Below are 16679 nucleotides of genomic sequence, written 5' to 3' on the forward strand. Positions count from 1 at the left end.
CCAGCCTGCTTTCTGCTGCTTTCTGCCTTAGAGGTCCTCATTTAATGTCAGTGAGGCAGCTCAGGGGCAGTGTCTGGCCTGACAGCCAGGCCTGCCCCGCCCCCATTCTATTTTCATGGGAGAAGGCAGGCCTGTGTCTGTCATCAGTGTGTCCCCATTGCCCTGGGCAGGGTGTCTCTAGCCTGGGTGCCTTTGTTTTGAGGTCAAATGGTATGACATGCAAAGAATGAGCGTTGGAAACAGAGAGACCTAAGTTTGAATCTAAGCTCTGCCCCAACCCACTGGATGACCTCAGCTAAGTCATTTTACCTTCTCTGAGCCTTAGTTTCCTCATTTGTAAAATGGGATGGCAATGCACAATTCACAGGATCGCCCAAGATCATTTGAATGGCACTTCCTGGTACTTTCAATAAGGAATCATTGGGGGAAGAAAACTGATGAAATAATCCACAGTTGTGTCAAAGCATACGCTCTTATATCTTATTTCATAATCATGATATTACCAGGAATTCTTCAGTTTTTATAGGACATAACTCATCCAAATATTTAAATAGCATATCGCTCAAACAAGACAAGGTTGAAAAGAAACAAAGCAAAACAAAACAAAACAAAGTCATTTTCTTCTCCTTCATGAACTCTCCCATGGACAATGACTTCAAGAATTCAGTGCCTGGCAGAGATTTGCTTCTCGTATTTCCTCCTTCCCAATATGGGCTGTCGTGGCTCATTGTATCTTGGTTTCTCCTTCAGCTATCAGTTAATTTGAAGAACAACTCTCATATCATTGTTACTCTCTTTTTTGAGTTCTTATTTCTAGTTCAATTTTTATTCTTTTCTAGTCTGTGTTATTGGAGTAAGCCACCTCAAATCCTTTGTGACTCAGGTGGGTATAAATAACTAATGGGTGTAATGGGTGTAAATAGTTGAATGAATGGGAAGCTGGAGAGGCTGGACTGGCAATGATGGCATTAGAAGAGGACCAGAGGGTGGTGTGGGCTGGGGCAGCCAAGAAGGCAGCGTCTGCTTGGGTCACTGAGTCCTATGTGGAGTTGAAGAATTGGTTAGGGAGGAGCGGGTCCTTCACTCACCTGTCCTGCTCCTGCTCTAAAAAGAAGCATGGATTGGCGAACAAGGTCCTCATGTTACCTCCCCCTGGAATCAACAACCTCCTCCTTTTGTACATACCGTGTGGGTGACCAAGGTCCAAAAAAAGAGGAGGGACTTGTTTTTAAAATGAAATCAAAGCAGTCCATTTACACAATTTAAAAAAGGCAAATAGTACACAAGGATGTATATAATAAAAAAAACCAATGCCCCCACTTCACAGCCTCCAGAAGTACTTCCTATCTCTAAATAACTTGCTCCAATGGTTATTTCTTCATTTAGCAACTGTAAACATTATCTATTGAATTCTTCCTGCTATGACAAATGAGAATTTAGCTTTTTTATAACACCTGGCTCTTTCTCGGCCCCTCCTAAATTTTGATAATTATATTACTATTTTTGTTTTTCTATTAGTTACCTTTGTAACTTTATTAAATACTATTTTAATATGTGATTTATTTTTCCATCAATTTTCCACAATATCTCTTGAGTACTCACTTTGTAAGATGTAGTTACTAGTGCTTCATCCTTCCTTCCATCTTTCCTCTGCCCTTCCACCTCCCACTTTTCTGTGTTCAGTAGTTTTGCATCCAGTGAGGCTGGTGACATTTGTATTCTGTGCTGTAAAAATAATTAGCTTTCCAGCGATTTAGCTAGACAAATTGGTTTTAAAAGTTGAACACTAAGACACTGTGTTTATGTGATGATGACTACGTCAATATTATTCATCGCAGGACCAAGTAATGTACTATAATTGCACATCACTTCCCACGGGTCCACTGTCACAACCTCTGTACTCCCAGGAAAATGTTTCTAGCTTCAAGAGCAAATAAAATTTCCTTTCTTATCCTCTATGAATTGCTCAAAATCATGCCACTTTTTATTTTGTTTCATATCTGAACGACGACTTTCCTTCTGCCTCCCTCCCTCCTTCCCTCTCTTGCTTCCTTCCTTCCTATTTATTTGCTTGGTTGCTTACTGTTGTATGGAGTTCTTGAATCCATGAGATAATTGTAACACCTTTTCTGGGGACATTTTACTTGTAGGTTTTTAGGAGAGGTTTCTTTTTTTTTTTTAACTTCATACTGAAGTATAATATGCATATAGATGAGCGCTCATATCACGAATGAATTAGTTGGTCAGTTTTTACGAGGCAAACATTCCTTATGTAACCAGCACTCAGCTCAAGGTCTGCTTGTCATTCACCCCACCTGGTGCTCAGTGAACCCTTGCCATTTGCTGCTCTTTGGTTTTTCTTACATAATTTCTCTGATAGTTTCTCCCCCTTCGTTTTCTCCTTCTGGAATGTGTTAGTTGGATTCTGAACTTCTTGGTTGATCCTCTAGGCCACTCACCTTTCCTCTCATATTTTCCATCTTATACTTTATAAGTGAGTTAGTAGAAGGTCAGATCGAGACATCTGTCTATCCAGGCTGGTTTGTTCACTCACTGGCTTTTTTTTAGGTGAACTACCAGGGAGCTGGCTGTTATAATGGGTGTCCTCCAAATGGTAGAATAAAAAGCACTTTATTTGGGGGGCACCAACATGTCACTAGGTGCCCTAATTCATCCCAGATAGTTTAATTTCTTCAGTTAAAAGCCTTCTGATATTTTGCCTAAGGATGAATGGCAGGCAGCTTGTGCTCTGGCTCTGAGGGTTGTATTTACCTTCAGTTTATCCCCGTTTTCAGCCCTTCCGTCATACCTACCATCTCCTAGTCTGGAGTGTCCTGGGCCTCTGGTGGCCCAACTGGCTCCCTCCCTGGCTGCAAGCCCCTGAGTGATATCCCTGGCTGTCCTCCCACTGTGAACAGTCTTCTGTTTGATTTTTGCTTCCAGAAATTTGTGGGAATTTCTCAGCTATTGATATCATCCTTTCTTTCACATTTGCTTCACTGTTAGGAGTTCATACCTTATTTTATTCCTTCACTTGCGTGTTAGTGGGGTCCTGAAAAAGAGGGGAGATAACAAACATTTGTGCTCTTGAGGTCCAGACTAAGACTAAAGCTATTTTTAGAAATGGTTGTTCTGTTTTCTCAATCCATATTGAGAATGGAAATTATTAGTAACCCCCCTAAATACCCAACGCTGGGTGGCCTCACTTTGGCGCGTGCTGCTTGTGGCTCCAGCCCTGTCATGCATATTCCTGTGGCGCCCCTTTTCCTCAGCCTCAGCCATTGAGCCCATGCAGTCCAGAGCATCCCCAGCTGAGGGGCTGGATGCCCGCATTCTGACCCCGCCTTGCCACTGCCTCCCTCTGGATCTCTGGGTCAGCCCCTCCACCTCTCAGGATGCCCTTGCTGGGACCGAAGAGGACCTGGGTCTGCTGTGAGTTGTGCTTTGGCAGGATTTGGGTGAGTGCTCAGAGAGCAACCCAGCCTCCTTTGCTCAGGCAGTGGGGAGCAGGTGGGCCAGAGATGGACCCCAAGTGCACAGGAGGGGGGTTTCCAGGCTGAGCCCAGGCTTCTGCAACAGCAGGCTGCTCTAACTGCTCCCCCTTCCGCCCACTCTTTCCCATTATGGCTGCTCCTCCACCCTTCTTTCTCCAGCCAAGGGAGGCAAGAAGGAAGGGCTGGAAGGCCAGTTCTAGTTTTCCTTTCTTTCCTCTCTCGCTCTCTCTCTTTCTTTCTCCCCTCACCCATCCCTCTATCTCTCTCTCTATCTTTCTCTCTATCTTTATCTCTATCTCTAACTCTCTGTCATAGTGCTGAGCTGACCTGGGCTGCAATACCTGTGCCTAACCCCACCTTCCATTTCTGGTGCTCCCCTCTTCCACCCTTGAATGATTACCTCTTTCGGTGGCACTCCCTAAATGCTCATGGTATGGGGGACCTTGGGCTGTGCTGTGTGGAGGGGAGACTGGAACCAGGCAAGGAACAGAGGCCAGGCCTATGGGCTGATATGTGAGATAAAGTGACACTTAGCTCTGGCATGACAGAAGGAAGCCATAGCTGTAGCAGTTAAACGCATTGATTTTGGAGTCAGACAAACCTAGACTTGAATCTCAGCTGCACTACTTATTAGCTGTGTGACTCTAGGTAAGTCATTCACATTGCTACTCTGAGCCTCAGTTTTCACATATATACAATGAGAAGAATAACTACCAAGCACAGCTGTTATGAAGTAATACAAGTCTCGGACCATTGTAAATGCTTAATAAATAGTCACTTTTTTCTTTTGGGGTTATTAAAAGGCAGAATATGAAAAGGACCAAATAAAGCTTGCTTTAGTTATTGAAAGGAGTGGGCGGGGGTGGGGTTTAGGGAAGACAGCATTTGACCTTGGGGCACTCCTTGGGTCAAGCACCCCAGAGGCTCCCCAGCAATTACAGAATGAAGTTCCCACTCTTGCCTGCTGTTCAAGGCTCTCTTTGCTATAGTCCCTGCCTGTCTTTCTTCTCTTTAAAATAAAAATGTAAAGTGATTCTTGTTTCTTTATTTACTAAGAAATTTAAAAAATGATAGACAAATATTTCCTTTGACGTATACAGCAATCATTATCATCATCATCACCATCCTTGCCGTTCCCAGAATTTGTCCAATGAGTAGTGGCAAGAATGAGAGAAACAGCAATGTGTAGTTGCCTCTAATGCACCCCCAACTGGGGACCTGGCCCACAACCCAGGCATGTGCCCCGACTGGGAATCGAACCTGTGACCCTTTGGTTCACAGGCCAGCACTCAACCCACTGAAGCACGCCAACCAAGGCTGTTCCTCTCTTTTAATAAATCTTTATAAGATTTTCTTGCATGTCACCATTACCTCTTCCACCTGACTTCAACACCTCCCTATTTGTGACTTCTAGGTCTGATTCCTGGCTCAGATAGGCCCCTTAGAAAGGGGTTTTTCTCTCCATCTGAATTGTCTTTCAAACGGTTTTTACTTGCACCTTTCACATGGTCATGATTTAGTGGAACTTGAACTTGGGAGACAACTTTGCTTCTCTACTAGTGCTTTTCCACTTCCTGGCCATCACAAGTAGGTCTCCACACCACTTGTGGTCTAGGAAAGGTCTTGTGTGCACCTTTGGGTCAGACTGCAGCTGCACACATCTTTCTAGCCACTCTGTTTCCTTCGTGACCTTTTACTCAAGTTGTACTGAACTGTCTAGGCTTCTCTAAGCATGGGGACCCTAGACATGCCTCCATGCTTATGTTCCAGCTGTTCTCCTGGTCAAGAATGCCTTTTACCCCTGTCTGCACAGCAGATATCTACTCAACTACTGAAGAACATTTTCACACTCCTACTATTCCAGGCACTGGGAAACAGTGAACAGAACAGACAAAACCTCTGCCCCAAGGAGCATACATTCTAGTGTGTGAATGTAGGGAGCAGAGGCAAAAAAGAAACAAACAAGAAGATACAGAATATGTCAAATAGTAATAAGTGCTATGGAGAAAAATAAGGCTGGGCAGAGGGATGGAGAATGCAGAGGCCCAGTCAGCTCCACCATAGCCAGTATTCACAGGGCCATTATTAAGCAGCTTTTTCTCATTTAAGCATTTTCCAATGTTATTACATGTTCATTACAACAACTTTATCTGGTTAGCGATATTATCTCAATAATACTGGTCCATGAACTGTGCCTTAGATCTGGAAATCACACAGTTAGGAAGGCAGAGCTGGAATTTAAACCGAGGCCTGTCTGACCCAAAGCCTGTGCTCCCCACCACTAAGCCATTGTGCTCCCATCACGCCTCATAACAGCTCTATGAAGTTGAAATTATTATGCCTATTTTATTGTTGGGGAAACTGAGGTTCAGAGAGGGGAATGGACTCATCCACGGTTGTATAGCAAATAAATGGGTGTGAACCCTAATCTGTCCAGCCAACACTCAAGGCTAGTCCTTTCTACAAACCCTGAGGCTTAGTAGGAACCTAAGGACTTGTCTCCATTTATATTTTTGGGGCCCAGGCAAGGTACAGTGCAGGCCCTGGCCCTCCACCCTTCTCTTCCCACCTGTGGTTCATACGGGACCTTGAGATGTATATGGGCATCCTAGTCCACATCCAAGCCCCATCTATTTCTCTTCCCTCTTGGCCACCTGTTGGACTTCGCAGGTGGACCTAGATAATAAGACCTTACAATTCCTGCAAGTAAGCTCAGGAACCATGGACAAGGAATTATGGGGTCCTGGGTATCTGGAGTGGAGTCTGGAAGAGAGGGGGCGAAAGATACTGATGAATATACTCCCTTTGCCCCAAAAGACCCTTTACCTCATGGAGAAGAGCCTCTAAAGTGTCAGGACCAGTGTAGCAGCCTCTGTTTCCCAATAAAACTTATGACATTGTGATTTGTCCTGGACTGGGCTTCATGAGCCCCTTTGGCTTCCTGAGCTAAGTCCTGCTTTGTAGTGGGGATGGGGTGGTGACCCATGGGCCCGGGCCTTCAGGGTCTCTGGTCAGTGAAGAACTGAGCCTTCCCAGCAAGCACTGCTAGATGTGCACACAGACCCTTAGATCCCCTTCATGGTATTTTTTTTCATAGCACTCTCAGGATACTTACCTTCCTTTTTTAGGAGACTTTAAAAATTATACATTTAATGTATTCTTCCATTAGAAAATTTAGAAAAACTTGGAAAAGTAGAGGAGAAAAACATTGCCCATCATTACAACACACAAAGGCAGACACTCAGAACATCTAGTGTATTTCCCTCATTCTCTGCATTCTTTTCATATAGTTTAAGTGATACAGCACATATGATTTTTTCCTTGCTCTTTAAAAAAAGATTTTATTTATTTATTTACTTGCTTATTTATTTATAGAGAGAGGGGAAGGGAGGGAGAAAGAGAGAGAGAGAAACATTGATCGGTTGCCTCTTGTACACGCCCCAACCAGGGACATGCCCTGACCAGGAATCGACCCGGTGACCTTTCGCTTTGTGGGATGACACTCCAACCAACTGAACCACACAGGTCAGGGCTTTCTTGCTTTTTCTGTTTGAGCATTCCTCCATGTCACTGCACATTCTTCATAAGCATAGCTTTTAATGGCCTAATTTTTAATGGCAAGGATATACCATATATACTGAATCATCCTCTGAATGTTGGGTGTAGAAGCTGGGCCCATTTTTTTTTTTACTGGTTTAAATCATGCTACAGTGGGCATCTTTGCACATACAGCTTTTAGGGAACTTACAACTTTCAGGGAACGGACCTTGTACAGGAACAATTGCATTCAGCTTCTTATTTCCTGTCCTAGATGGTCCCTCTAGCTGCTCTGATTCATTGTCATAGTCATTCATTTATTCATTCATTCCATCACCACATGTTTGCTCTGTACCTCTGCGGACCAGATGCTGGGAACTTGGGGTATGGACATGACTAAGACACAGCACAAGGCCACCAGGAGCTCGCAGTCTGCAGGAAGAATAAAACATGAAAATGGACACTTTTGCAACAGTTTGCTCAAGGCTGTGATAGAGTCAAGAAAAGGATCCTGTGGAACAACAAAGAAGGGCTCCTCATCCAGCCTAGGGACATTAAAACAAGCTTCCTGGAGGAGATCTTTCCTAAATAAGTCACTGGAGGATGAATAGGTGTTGGCTGGAATAAGAAGGCAAACTTCCTGTTAAACACAACAAGTTTAATAAACTTATTTATCTCTGTTGCTTCCCCAAGTCCCACTGAAATATGAGTAAAGGAATAAAAAAAGGTAGAAACACATAAGGTTAAAAATGTTGATCAGAAGTAAACTATTTCATTCAGAAGGCTCCATAAATGCTCAGGATTCAGAGGTGCTATGAACCACAAGGTAGGGTGAGGTGTGGAACTGAAAACAGGGAGAATATTGAAAATCTGTTAACAGACCTCTTGGCCCATCCCCAATGCCAGCGAGTCAGGGACTCTTCCCACCCCACCCCATCCCACTCTGCAGTTGGATGTCAATTCTTTGGAGAAACTGAAGAGGTGCCAGGCTTGGAGACGCCAGGAACAATGGAGGAGGGGTTGAAACAAGGCTGCAAGCAAAGGGATCTGCATCCAGGACACCAAAGTCAGGACCACATGAAAGGGCAAAAGTGTCTTCTCTAGGGAAGTGAAAGGCCCCACAAAAAGGCCTCCAAAAGATGAAATTTGCGTCTTCCAACAAAAGAACAGGTTTGCAGCTCAGTAACTCTGTAGTGAAGCCCACCACCTGGCAAACACCATCTACACATAGAGATTCCCATCAGCTTGTTAGTGTCATGGGAACCAGTCCCAAGGAACACCAGCCAAGGACCCTTAAATTAGGTATATTTCACTTCCTATAAATCAAACTGACATTAAAAAAAAAAACCCAAGCCTTAGGTAACCAGAGATGATCAGCTAGTACAAGGCTATTTGAGGAAGACCATCAACCTGTAAAAATGACCAAAAAAGCAAGTGAACAAACAAACAAGATTTTTAAAAAAGGATCTTGGAAGGAACAGAGGTAATAAAGAGAGGAGAAGACCCTGGGAGATAAAAGGCAGTGAGAGCCAAAATAAAAATTTCAACAGAAGGACCAGAAAATAAAAAGTGAAGAAATGTCCTAGGAAGCAGAATAACAATATGGGCAATGGAAGAGAAAAAATGAGGAAATTGGAGGATCAGCTGAGGAACTTTAACGCCCAACAATAGGAGTTCCAGAAATAGAGAATGGAGGAAACAGCAGGAAAGAAATGATCATAGATGTAATACAAGAGTCAAAGGAATGAAAATCCCACTGAGTAGCCGGCAAAATAAATGATAAAAAAGACCCATACCAAGGTATGCTCCTATGAAATACCAGAGATAAAAGGAAGATCCTGAAAGCTTCCAGAGAAAAACCGTATCATATACAAAGGATCAAGAAAAAGAATGACATTGGACTTCTCAGCAGTAACACTAGAAGCCAGGAGACAATGGATTAGTGTTCTCAGAATTATGAGGGGACATAATTTCCAACCCAGAAGTCTATACTCAGTCTGTATGAGTCAAAGGTGAGGGTGCAATAAAGACATTCTCAGACATATAAGATCTATAAAGATTTTATGTCCTGTGCCTCCTTCCTCAGGAAACACTGGACAAAGTGCCCCAGTGAAATACAGATCTGAACTCAGAAAAAAGGCCAAGGAATCTAGGAAACAGAAAATCCAACACAGAACCCCAGGATTATGGGGAAGGGAGAAGATCTAAGGGCAACCTTGTGCAGGTCTAGAGAGCAGCTAGTCTGGATTGCAGAGGGATGATGTCTTGAAGAAACAAAACATATATCTGATGGATTACCTATGTCATAACAAAAGAATTGCACTTGTGACAGAGTTTGGGGAGAATTGATTATATATACGAAGAAAACTATGCAAGCAAAAATAATATTAATCAACCCCAGGGAAAAGAAAAAGTGCATGGAAAAGTAAATGTAATTATAGCATATGATATGATTTATCCACTCTTAGCATCGAGAAAGTCATAATAATGGAAACCACTAATATTGATTTAATCAAAACTTTGTGATATGACTACAATGGTAGAATGAGGCGGGGGACATGTACACCTGCATGACAACTGGGGGCTGGGGGTGGAAGTATGTGTAACAGCGCTGTATCCTCCCTGAATAGTAGGAATTCTGTAATAATATATAAAACTAAAAAATAAATCAAGAAATAGAAGTATGAGTATGTTCTTTAGAAATGAGGGGGTAAATATCAAAAAAATCAGCTAAAAGATTTGAAAACCTTTTGTCTCTGAGAGTGGGAGTTGAAGGGAGGATGGGTAGAGTGGGGAATTTATGGCGTTTTTTTATTATAATTCTTGCGATACAGTGTGACATGAAAATCTATATACATGTATTGCTTTGGTAAAAAATATTTAAAGGGCACACAGGAGTATTTCGAATATGGACTAACAATATGAGCATCTACTTTAAAAATATGAACACAAATTCAGGGGGAAAAATAACTAAAGTTGTTTACAAAAAGACTTATTTTTGTTAAGATCTTGTTACAATTTGACTTTTTAAACTATTTCATGTATCGCTTTAATAAATTAAAATTAATTTTAAAGCCATAAAAAGGACCAAACACTAAATGTAGCAAACACTAAATGTGCTTTAAAAAAAGAAAAGAAAAAAAGCAGATGGCAAGGCAGAGTGTGATTTAGAGCTTTGGAGAGCTTGGGCTTGACCAGCAGGCCTGTTGGTGCTGAAATTACTGAATGATGGAGGCAGGAGAACCACATCAACTGGTTTGCACTTCAGAGGTGGGAGTTGTCCACTGAAGAGGCAAAGTGATGTTTGGGAAAGGAGCTGCCTGGCTGTCCCCAGGACTGGCTCTCAGCTTTTGGAGAGACCTACCTGACTCCTACGTCAGGGTACCCACCTCTTTCTCCTTGGGACCCTTCTGGGAGGTGCCCTGCTCACAGTTGCCTTTCAAGCCTCCTAAAAAAAAAATATCTACTTTCATTGGTGTCCAATCTCCTTTCTAATGGACACTTGACTTTTTACATGTGTTACTCAAATCCTGGCTGGAGGACCAGTCTATTTCTTTCAGGTAACTATGCACATCTTATTTCTGATGCATTTTATGTTTTTTCTTTTAATAGTTTAGTTCTCAGAGGACAACCTTGTTTATCTAATTCCAGCTTCTTGGGGAGAGGTGCTTTATAGTTTCACCAGGTGCCGTTTATAGATTGTGTAGAAGATCAAAACCAGAGGCAGGGAATCCAGGCAGGAGGCAAGGACAGAAGCTCCAATATGGCCATCAAGGACCTACATTCTTTTAAATGATTCTGCCCTGTTGTCCCCATAAGTCTCCAGAAGGTTCAGGAACTTTCTATATTTTGCCATTTAATCTTCCATCTGCCACATTGTCCCTTGCATCTGGAAGCAGCAACATCAAAATCCTTGGTAGGGTTACATACCTGAGTTCTTAGTTCAGAAAATGTGGTCACTGTACTCATAGGATTCAATACATTACCGTTTAGTGAGCTTCACTCCTGAGGATAGGAATCGGCATAGCCGACCCTTGAGAAGTGAGGTCCAATGTGGCCTTTCCATAGGAGAAGGCTGTGGGACAAGCAAGAGAAGTCTATTTCCTCTTCTCACATGGATGGATAAAGGGAGGTCTGCCTGGGTCTTTGCTTCTTTATGCAGACAGTTGATAAAAGAAACTTTGGGATTCTAAAGAAACTAAATGTTTTAGACCTGAGGATTGTTCGGAACTCAACTAACACAGCCCCATTATTTTACACACGAGGATCCAACGTCCAGAGAGCAATAACGTCCAAGTCTACGTACGCTGCCAGTTAGGGGAGGAGCCATAATAGAACCCAACATTCTTTCTACAAGTCTATGCTGCCCCCAAGAGAATGGTGGCCCAGCTTCCCGGAGTAAGAGGTGGACTGATCACTGGGTAGGGCACAAACCCCAAAGAGGTGTTAATGACTATTATTATTTATGCATAATTAATAATATACTAAGTGCATAAGGGGCTGCAAACCCCTGAGGTGGAAGCATGCCACGTTGAGGGTCACATAATGTCATATACCCCCAAGCTAGTAAAAACCAGCCTGCAGTGAGGAGAACTGGCTAATTCACTCTGCGTCATGGCTCCCCTTAGCTGTCATCTTGAGCACTGTAACATCTGTCTTGACACTGGGGAACAGGATAAGGAAAGCCACCTTAACTGTTCACAAGCGCCCAGCCCTGAGCTACTGCTACAGTGGAGCCTGGTGGTAAAAGCACAAGCTTTGGGGTTCACACCAAACTCCCTTTACTTGTGTGACATGGGACAAATCATTCCAACTTCTCTTAGTCTCAGTTTCATCATCTTTAAATTGGACGGGTAATTCCCAATTTGCAGGATCAAAGAAGATAATGTACAGAAAGAGCCTGACACCTTGCCCCGTACGTGTAGGTGCTTAGTGATTGTTCACATCAGAATGGAGAGGAGTATGTATGTCATTCTAAAGTAAGTTGGGACAGAGGGCCATTTCATGGGATCCTTGAGGGTTTGTACTTCTGGGTAAGGACCTGGTTACAGTAGACTGCATAAGTGTGTGCTGGGGTTTGGAGGTGGGGTGGGGTAGCAAGGAGACCTGCTTGCCTGGGGCAGAGGGTTAATGTTAGGGAGAGAGACTGAGGAGCTTGGCCTCAGGATCCTTGGACCTGATACCTGTGAATAATTGGGCCAGGCCTCAGAAGCAAGCTTGTTGCTGCAGTCAGATGGATAGTTTTAATAAATGTGAAAAGGTGCTCTGTGGCCCTGGTCCTCTGTCCCTTGAGGGGGCTGTGAAGGCTAAAGGCTTGACCCGCTGTCAGGCACTATGCTAGGCTGAGCCTCATAGCCCCGCCCATAAGGGGAGGGATTCTTACCATCCTGCCCCCAGTTTACAAGTGAAAAAACTGAGGCTGGACAGAGAGGAGTGCCTTCCCCAGGATTATGTGGCTAGTAAGTGGCATAACTGAAAGTACTGTACTCACCCACTGTCTGAGCTCCCGCACCCTGATGCTTGCCTGCCCCACCTCATTGGCGGGCGCTCCGTTCCCTCCTCCAACAAATAAATACTCTCTTCTGAGGTGCACCTGCTTCCTGTGTGTCCCTCTCTCATTTTGCACTCAGCGTAGATGACGCTCCCCTCACTTAAGGTTGCATCATGGTTCTCTCACCTGCAATGTGTTGGTGTCTCTCCCATCTGGAGTGTGTAATGCTGGGGGAGGAAGCTAAAGAAGGAGAAAGAATAGAACAGGGAGTGAGGAAGGCACTTCCCATAGTCTCCCACTTCTCCCAAGTTCTCTGGTCCTACTTTCTGCCTGTGGCCACCCCTGGAGTGACAATGTACCAAGTTCCTTCCTACTCCCCACTCCCCTGCATGCACAGACACCCCCCCAGCACAGCTCTTGGGGAGGAGCGGTAGAGGGGTGTGGTTCAGAGTTTACTCGTTCCCTCAGTTCCCTCAAAGCTGTCCCCACCCCATTCTCTTTCATCGCCCTTCCTTTGCCTCTGAGGGAGCTCACAATGAAGAAGGCAGACCAATGTAGTAGAAAGGAGCTCAGCAGCTGACTCACTCACCCTCTCAGCCTTGTTCTCTTCATCTGGAAAATAAGCAGGTTGGACCAGGCAATTGCCAAAGCCTTTTCTATGTTGTTAATAATATCTGGCATTTGTCTGCTGGGTTCCAAAGGGTTTAATCATCCCAACAGCTCTGTGAGTATTGGTCTTATGTTACAAGTGGGGAGACTGAGGCTCAAAGTTCCAAGAGGGAAAGTGACTTGCCTGGGTTCCGAGGCTAGTAAGTGGCAGAGCCAATACATGAGGCTCAGTCTGTTCGTGTTCAAAGCTTGGACTTTGTCCTTGCCCACAGTTGCCAGTTGCCACTGAGCTACAGTGATGGAAGACCTCACTCCTCACCTTGACCCACGAGGCCCACATGGCTGGTTCCTGGCAGCTCTTTGACCTCCCTTCCAATCACTCTTCCCCTCACTCACTCCACTCCAAGCACGCTGCCCTCCTCCCTGTCCCAACAGCTATCCAGGCCCTTTGCCATCTCAAACCCTTTGCACTGGCTCTTTGCTCTGACTCCTTATTCCTCACTTTCGTGATGTGTGTTAGGCTTCAAGACCATTGCACAGGGTAGAAGGAGGAAAGGTGAAAGCATATGTTGACTGTCGGGTTTTTTTTCTCTGTTTCCCTTTCAGATCTGATGGTGAGAATTCCCGAACAGTCAGGTCAGTACCTCTTTTCTTTAACAGTGGTTGGGAGATGGGACAGGGACTGGGGTGGGGGTTCTTTGGTTTGTTACTTTTGGATCCATGAGCAGGGGTGGGGACCAAGTCCAAGGGTTCTGTCCCATTGGTATTAGGGGTGGGTATGGAGTGGGGTGGGAGGGCTGAGGTGAATGTGGCAGGTGTGGGGAGGGGGCTGAAACTGTTCCTCAGTCTTTCTGACCCTAGCTGACTCATGGGCTAGGCTGAAGCTGGAGGGGTTCACGGGAGCTGCCCAGATGGGAAGGCTGACCTGCAGGGAGTCCAGCTCTGGCCCTGGGACCTTTTCAGCTTTCTCCTCCTGGGAGAAGAGAGCACAATAAATGCATGGCTTCCCTGGTCTGGCTTTCATGCTCCAGCCTGAACAACTGTAGCTCTGAGTAGTGGGATTTGGAGTGACCTTTGATGTGACACATTGTACGTATTAGAAAAATACATCATGGTGACAAGTGGACATGTTTTTTGCATAACTCAGTAAAAAGGTTTACAAGCGTCAGTAAGTTTTCAGGGTTTGATCAATTTACCACTTGAGGAGGTGGGAATAAAACTGGTTTAGAGACAAGGGCTATTTGTGCATTTCCCAGCCCTTAACCCATCAGAAGCTTCATGAAGACACAAGTGTTAAGTATAGGAACAAAGTGAGAATGATGGGGGATGGGTCTCAGAAGAGGGCCCATTACTCCTAGCATTAAGGCCTGGGGTGATAGGGCGGGCCTCTGAGGTGAGATGGGCCCAGGCTACAGAGGCAGGGGATGGGTGTGTCACATCCCAGCCAAGGCTGCGACCAGCATATGTAGCACCTTCACAAAGAACAGAATCCACTGAGCGTGTCAGTTGGAAGAATGTTCCTTTTCCATTGGGCTACTGCAGCCCATCACCAGGGTTTCTGGCTCAGTAAGCAGAGCACAGGTTGGATTCAGCCCCCACTTATGCCCTCTTGGCTGCGAACCCTTGCGCAGGGCACAGCTTGTCCAACCATATGCAGCAGCCCAAGTCCTGGCATCCAGGCAGTGGGCATGGGAGGGGTAGAAGAGCCTAGCACACAGAGGTGCACAATGAGACCCACTGTATCCTAGCGTTCCAGGCAGGGTGTATGGGTGAGCACACTGATGCCCGGGGCCAAGGTGGGGGCTATGGAATGGGAGCATGCTCAGGCCAGCAAGCAATCAAGGGGAATATGATGGCCACAGTCAGGCCCAGTGTCTATGACAAGACATAATTAGTCCCTGCCCATGCATGCAGTGGAGGATATGACATGGGCACAGCCTGTCCTAGAGTTTAAGAGGGCACTGGTCTCAAAAAGGACACAGATCCCACTGTACCCCTTTGGGTTTAGAGAAAGGCAGTTTGGGCTGACTTCCAGCACAGGCCCCCAGGATTCCTGCTGATATGCCTGCTACTTGTCAAGGGACAGATTGAAGGCGTCTCTAGCTCTGAGCTCTTCCCAGTAGGGCAGTTCCTGAAACCTGTAGCTCAGGGTATTTAGTAATTATCATAATCATAAATCATATGGTGATATAAGTTGGGCCTTTACAACTTACTGAAGTTGTCAGGGACTTTCTTTGGTTTGATCCTCCCAGTGACACTGTAGGCGGAACCTGGGCTGGCCCTGTCATCATTGTTTTACAGTTGAGGAAACTGTGGCTCGGCCTGGTTTGCCCACAGCCACACAACGAATATTTGGCTGAGCCTGGATTCAAACCCAGGTCTGCCTGGCACAAAGCCCAGAGTCCAGCCCACGTCCCTGCGGGAGCTGTTGGAAGCCATGCAGATAATAGTAATCGTCCTCATCCTCATCCTAATATTAGCAATAGTAGCAGTTATCATTTGCTCCTCACATTCTAAGAACTCTAAACATGTTCTTACTTAATGCTCACAACATTCCTATTAGTCATAGATTAGGATCCTTGATTTACAGATGAGGAATATGAAGTTCCTGAGAGGGTCAGTGACTTACCCAAGAAAAGAAGAGCAATGGGGCCTGGTGGCATCGCTCTGACTCACACCCTGGGCTATCTGGATCCAACCAGCATCTGTGTTCCCAACATCCGTCCTGGGCCCACAGTCATGGAAGCTACAGGGGCTTTGAGGATTCAGCAATTGGATAAGTAAGGGTCGGGCATAGCACTTGTGGGGCAAGACCTTGCAAACTTGGCAGGAAGACTCTCTAACTGGGAATAAGGGCCAGGTGGGACTGTCTGAGGATGCTTTCTGGAACTGCATGTAAATTCTGGAGCTCACTTCAGTTCAGGGTCAGGGATGACTTCCCAGAGAAAGTGGCATCTCAGCTGGGCTGTGGAGGACTCTGCATATGAAGGGCATCGCTGGAAGTGGAACCAGTGTGCCCAGAATGTGCGCTTGTGGTTAGAGATGGTGGCAATTAGTTAGGCTAAAACAATTCTGGAAAAGGCAGGAAAGGCTCAAATATTAAAGATCATTCATATGTGGAATCTAATGAACACACTGAACTAACAAGCAGAATAGAGAGAGGCTCATAGATGGAGAGCAGGTGACAGCTGGTGGGGGGCGCACAAGGTACGGGATGGAGCGATTGTGGAGAAAGGACTCATGGACGTGGACAACAGTGTGGTGATTGCTGGGGGGAGGGGGTATAAGGGGACTAAATGGTAATGGAAAAAAAATACAATAAAGTTTAAATTTTTAAAAATAAATCAATTTAAGAAAAAAGATCGGAACGCTGGTCAGAGCTGGGTCACAGACACCTTCTGTCATTAGTGAGGGGCCAGGGAAGTTTGGAGGAGAGGCTGGGCTCCACAGCATAGCAAGGGAAGCAAAGGGCTCCATTTATGGTCAGGTCACTTTCTAGATACATGACTTCGGACAAACCTGTTTATCCCTTGGCACCCCAGTGTCCT

General features: G+C 45.1%; 1 protein-coding gene across 2 annotated transcripts in view; it reads left to right on the forward strand.

The window, feature by feature from the left end:
• IQSEC2 (IQ motif and Sec7 domain ArfGEF 2) overlaps positions 1 to 16679 on the forward strand; it is a 75359-nt gene that overhangs the window by 9574 nt on the left and 49106 nt on the right. For both annotated transcript variants that reach the window (XM_090264446.1, XM_090264444.1), the window contains exon 2: positions 13738 to 13767. In XM_090264446.1, the coding sequence (XP_090120572.1) occupies positions 13738 to 13767 (30 nt within the window). The remainder of the gene's footprint in view (positions 1 to 13737; positions 13768 to 16679) is intronic.

This window comes from Furipterus horrens, unplaced genomic scaffold, assembly GCF_987537825.1.
Source record: "Furipterus horrens unplaced genomic scaffold, mFurHor1.1.pri manual_scaffold_17, whole genome shotgun sequence".
Classification (NCBI taxonomy): Eukaryota; Metazoa; Chordata; class Mammalia; order Chiroptera; family Furipteridae; genus Furipterus; species Furipterus horrens.